General features: G+C 46.4%; 1 protein-coding gene across 1 annotated transcript; it reads left to right on the top strand.

Annotated features, from left to right (window-relative positions):
* Positions 1-476: 476 nt before the first annotated feature.
* On the top strand, positions 477-5,575 carry LOC104524622 (cytochrome P450 4B1; the record flags this gene model as incomplete). Its single annotated transcript, XM_010167556.2, has 7 exons — positions 477-491; positions 760-904; positions 1,558-1,602; positions 2,815-2,942; positions 4,490-4,614; positions 4,732-4,883; positions 5,469-5,575. Coding segments are annotated over exons 1-7 (717 nt in total), but the record flags the coding sequence as incomplete, so codon positions are not given.
* Between the last annotated feature and the right edge of the window lie 398 nt (positions 5,576-5,973).

Consider the following 5,973-nt stretch of genomic DNA (forward strand, 5'->3'; position numbering starts at 1 on the left):
GCCACTTTTGAAGAGTGAACTGCCAGTGCTGCGGATACGAACGCTGGTGCTCACATTACTCCTCAGCACGCAGCTTCCAAGGACAGGAAATGAACCTTTCTGGGAGCACCAGCTCTTTATCACCTACTAAATTAAATTCCTGGAAATCAATTAAATCTTAATCTAACATTAACCAGCATCCCCTCCTCTGTACACTCCATTAATGACTTGGAGTCATTCTGTTGAATTTTACTTGGACACTGGCCTTCTCCACCTAAATGGCTCGAGGAAGCTGTGGCCCAGGTTTCCCATTCAGGAGGCATCATTGCAACAGGGCAGGCACAACAGCAATGCTGTTGGCTGCCCTAAACGTGCTACTGTATTGTCTCACGACTACAGGGTGCTAATTGCTCAGCCCTGTGTGAGTGAGAACTTGTTTGCGTGCCACACAATGTAGATGCTGTCTGGGGCAAATCCGAGTCTTCTTTGGGGTGGCCATGGAAAAAGAGCAGGTAACGTGCATTGATAGGCACCACCACTGTCCCTAAGAGTGTTCTCCATGGTTAGGGTCAATTGATAAAGAATAATTATTTCATATGAGGTTTAAAAATAAAAAGCATCTCTACTTCTCTCTGCAAACCCTGAAGAACAACACCTTGTTTGTGATCACCTGGTTTTGTGATAGAGAAAGACCTTGAGCTTTTTAAGAAAGTGGTTTGCGAGATTATTTGTTCTCTGAATCTAAGTATTCTTTCTCTTTTTACTTCCTCACAACTACAGATTTTCAAGGAGGAAGACCTGCTGGACAAGGTGGAGATCTGGGCACTGAAGTACCGATGCGCTCACCCTCTCTGGTTGGGAAGTTTCTCAGCAGTCCTGGTTGTCACGGATCCTGACTATGCCAAGACTCTGTTGGCCAGAGGAGGTGAGGACATGATGTCTTCAGCTCTGGATCAACAACCACAGCTTGCAGATTTCCCATGCCAGCCTAAAAATTCGCAGCAAGGCAGGGTTTCACAGAGAGGTTGTCTTGCAGAAATCATCTAAAGGCATGGAGAGATATCCCTCCTTCATGCCGTGCCCTTGGTACTTCAGGCACAGGGCTCCGGACATGACAGAGACCCCTCCAAATCTGTCAAATTAAACTTCCTCGAGTGCTCCTTGAAGAGTTATCATCTTCTCAGTGCCTGACCCCAGCAAGGAGAAGACAGCTGGAAGCTTTTTTCTCAGCTCAGGTCTCTGTCTTCGCTTCTAGAGCATGTCTTTAGTGCATCCAGAGAGAAAGGTGCTAAATAGTGCTGTCTGGGAGGGTTAATAATTTATCACACAGCATAGACTTTGGACTACCAGTATTCTTGTCTATTCCAGTCAGGGCATCTGCTTTTCTTGCAGATGGGCTGAACAGTGTTGTTTTGTTGTGAAATACTGATGATTCTGCAGGGATGCCACCGATTCTGCTTCATACCCAATCAAAAATGAGAGCCTAGAGGGAGCTTTCAGGTGCAAACCAGTGGGTTGATGCTACTGAAACATTTACCATTTTATTTTCTCTTTCTTTTTACTTTCTATTTCTTACAGATCCCAAGGATAACATCAGCTATAATCACCTTGTCCCGTGGATCGGTATGTGTTCCCAGGGCTTTGCCCACCAGAAATTATTTTGAAGTTAGTCAAGAAGAGGCAGTCCTGAAGGGCAAAGGAGTCCAGGAAGTTTGGGCATTTTTCAAGAAGGAAATCTTAAAGGTGCAGGAGCTGCCCGTCCCCGTGTGCTGAAAGAAGAGGTGGTGGGGAAGAAGACCAGCCTGGCTGAGCAGAGAGGTTTGGCTGAAACTCAGGAAAAAAGGAGAGTTTATGACCTTTGGAAGAAGGAGCAGGCAACTCAGGAGAACTACAAAGATGCCATGAGGCGCTGCAGGGAGAAAATTGGAAGGGCCAAAGCCCAACTAGAACTTAATCTGGCTACTGCTGTAAAAGACAACAAAAAGTGTTTCTGTAAATACGTTAGCAACAAAAGGAGAGCTAAGGAGAATCTCCAGCCTTTACTGGATGTGGAAGGAAACATGAGGATGAGTACAAAGGCTGAGGAAAAGGCTGAGATCCTTAATGCCTCCTTTGCCTCAGTCTTTAATAGTAAGACCAGGGATGTCAAACATTGGAACAGGCTGCTCAGGGAAGTGGTTGAGTCAGCATGCCTGGAGGTATTTAGAAGACATGTAGATGTGGTGCTGAGGGACATGGTTTAGAGGTGGACTTGGCAGCATTAGGTTTACAGTTTGACTCACTGATTTTAAAGGTCTTTTCCGACCAAAACAATTCTATGATTCTAAGAGCATGCTATAAATAAACAGCATTGTGCTTATTCCTTGATGCAGTTATAGCTAAAAGCTTCCTGAAATTATTACATTTATTGAAAAAGCATTAAATTGAAAATAGCATTAAATAATGCTATTTTTTGTAATTTGAGAAAAGAAAGTTCGGATATAATTGTACATATAAGTAAGAACCACTTACATGTTCATAGATAGCAAAGGGTGGTTGTCGGAGAAGCTCAGATTCAGTGGAGGACCAGTGAAAAATGAATCTGCTGATCTGAACTTCTCAGTTCCAGCAGTGCTGGTGTTTCTTTTCGGAGGCAGCGCTGTATTGTTTTGGTGAGCAGGGCTCTGCTCAGCCGTGGGAACCCTGGAACAGAATGGAAACATTTGGAAATACTGTCTTGTCGCAGCTCAGTCAGCAGATTTAATCACGTTCTTTGTAGGCGGAGGCTGCATCTGCAGGCAGGTGAAAGCAGCGTGTTTGTGCCCAGCGAAACATATCCTGTCTGTGTTTCCTCAGGGAATGGGTTGCTGATCTTACATGGACCAAAATGGCACCAACATCGAAAACTCCTGACTCCGGGGTTTCATTATGATGTCTTGAAACCTTATGTGGCCCTGATGGCAGAGTCTGCTAATGTGATGCTGGTAGGTACCCATATCTGATGCTCCTTTCTCTGCTCTGATTTCTTTTCCCTGATCCTGACTCATAAGTAGGTAAACGCTGGAGCAGATTTCTTGCAGTGCCCTTGCTCACAACCTGTTAGTTGTAAGGACAGGCTGTGTCCTGGGGGTCAAGTTTTCTGAGTCACCACGAATCCCTGCCCATGAGTTGGAATGAATGCACAGGTTGAGCCTCCCAGCTGGGACTGTGTCTCTGGTACTGCTTTGGGCTCTGTGGCTAAAATTTGAGGATTAATGTTACTGCCATCCTCAAACTATGCACAATCTCAGTCCCAACTGCAACTTCTTATGAGGTGTTTTTGTAAATGGAGAATTGAAGTAAATAAAGGTTTGTAATAAATCCTGAAAATATAAAGGTTGCAGAGCTGTACTGTGACCTAAGGTTAAAGGGTATCATTTACTGTCAGCATACCCATGGCTGGACTGCAATCCCTACCTTGCCTAACACACAGTGAACCTGCACTGTTCTTCCATCCATTGGTGCTGGGCACGATAGAAAGCAGTGTGAATTACAGGTGAGGGATACCAGGCTTTGCACATAGACCAGCAGGACTCTGGATCTATTCCTTCTCCTTTGCCTCCCTCCATCCAACCTCCCCAGCAGTTCCACATGGATCATGGCTGTCCTTCTTCCCACTGGCCCAGGGAGCAGTCAGGAGCTGGGGGCTGGAAAGCCAGGAGAGCTTTTGCGAGGCACACAAGTGCCTGGCAGTTTATAATTCCTTGCAGACAATGCAAAGTGCCTATTGTGGGAGCCCATGCCACCAGGTGGCAATGGTTGTATGTGCTAAGGACATAAGTCTGTTTATACAAGCTCTCTTCCCCAGCCTGGTGTCAGGCTGTGGGAGCTCAGATGTGACTGTGCTCCTTGATCTCCTCCCTTTCTCAGTTTTTGAGTCCACTGGTTCCTTACAGCCACGAAGGGACAGAGGATTCAACATCCTTTTGTGTCTGCCAGGCAAGAGAGACACTATAGTTTCTCTAGGGATCCCCTATGGGAGGAGTTGAGCAGGAGCTCTTATATTGTATGCTGGAAAAACACAGTGGCAGAGAGATCATGGGATGGAGGAATAACCTTGATCAGAAGTTTGCATCTTAGACACCAAACTCATATGTGCTTGAGAACAGACTTGGTGAAGCCCAATGCCGACACACGCTGCCCTTGTGCAGGAAACACACTGCATCCTAAGAAAGACGTTGGTAACACAAGCCATCACCCAGCAATGTGCCTGTCCTGAGCTTCTCCAGAGCGCCCTTGCCCCAGGGTAGGGTACACCAGGGCTCACTGCTGCCAGGATTCGAGAGCAGCAGCTGCCTGAGGCAAACTTTATATTAACCATCCTGCTCTCGGCTTCCCTTCTCTGGGATTTTGACAGCAACTGAGAAATAATCTTCTTTTTTACATTTCTCTGAGATGTATCCCTAGCTGAGCACTCATTTAACCACAAGGTGACTGCAAATTGTGCAGAACTGTCCCTTGCCTTCTCATTTCTGTTTCCTTTGCACCCTAGGATAAATGGGAACAGCTCATCACAGATGGGAAACCAGTGGAGCTCTTTGAGCATGTCAGCTTGATGACTCTTGATAGCATCATGAAATGTGCCTTCAGTTGTCACAGCAACTGCCAGAACAACAGGTCAGTGCTGGCTGCCCCATGTCCTGACAGAAAGTTTGCAGCTCAGAAGGGAAATGGGCAAATTGCTTGTTGTGATGCTCCCAAGTTGACAAACTTCCACCATCCCCCTCTCCCCAGGAAAAACACCTACATCGAGGCTGTCTACAACCTGTGCCGCATGGTGCACCAGCGCCTTCGCGTCTTCCCCTACCACAATGACATCATTTACTGGCTCAGCCCCCACGGATTTCAGTTCAGGAAGAGCTGCCAACTTGCTCACGAACACACAGGTATTTCCTGCCTTCATCCTCTCCCAGAGCTTTTGAACAGGGTGAGTGATGGCTGACCAGAGGCAGTCGAGTTACTTCCTTGCCCATGCAGTCATCCTGCCTGGATGCTCGGAGTTGAGATCTAAGCAGTGCATCAGCTTGCAGCAGTGGTCTGATCTAGGCATGAAGCAAGGGGATCTCACAGCTCCTGGGTTATTAAACTGGATTAACAGAGGAATTCCCCTCTGGGAACACTCTTATTAAATGATCAGAGGCTGGTGAGACAAGGGATGGGTGCTGCAGGCAGCACTGATGCATGGAATGATTTTCCTTTCCAGGCATGATTTTAGTGCAGGAGTGGGGGGTGAAATAGGCTGAGGAGTCTGTGGTGGACAAAGAAGTCTGCAGAAAATAATGGCAATGTGCACAGCATTTGTTGCCATGCTGCTGAAAAAGCCAAACTGCCTAAGATGCAGAAGCACACATGTCAAAATGCATTGTGGACTGAGTGGTGGTCACTCCCTTGGGTGAACTTTGCATTCGCAGGGTGATTTTGCAGTTTAGCATCTCCTGCCCCAGTTGAACCTTCAACTCTTTCTTCCTCAGACAAAGTGATACGCGAGCGAAAGTTGTCCCTTAAAGATGAACAGGAATTTGAAAAGATCCAGAAGAAGAGACATTTGGACTTCTTGGACATTCTGCTGTGTGCCAGAGTGAGTGGTGAGGAGTGCGTATGTAGCAGGGTGCAAAAGCCAGTCAGTCTTTGCAGGGGTGCCACAAACCACCAGAGCCTTTCATGCCAGAAAAAGCCATTAAAATAAATTAGCCCAGTCCTACCCAGTTGAGGAGGGGTCGAGGTGATCCAATTTTCCATCACTGAAATGTTGGTAGCCTCAGCCCCACACAGAGGTATTTCATAGTCCTGGTGGTTTAATATGGGGGGAATAAAGGGATTTATAAGTGAAGGAAAAGGGGCTCTGAACTCTGTCTAAACAGGGACTGATTTTGTTTATACAAATCCCAGGGGCATCACCACCCCCCTTTGCAAGAGCTGAAAGAATATAATGGTCCCTCCTGGGATATTTTTTATATATATATATATATGTATGTA

The sequence above is a fragment of the Antrostomus carolinensis genome, unplaced genomic scaffold, assembly GCF_000700745.2.
Source record: "Antrostomus carolinensis isolate BGI_N321 unplaced genomic scaffold, ASM70074v2 scaffold8415, whole genome shotgun sequence".
Taxonomy (NCBI): domain Eukaryota; kingdom Metazoa; phylum Chordata; class Aves; order Caprimulgiformes; family Caprimulgidae; genus Antrostomus; species Antrostomus carolinensis.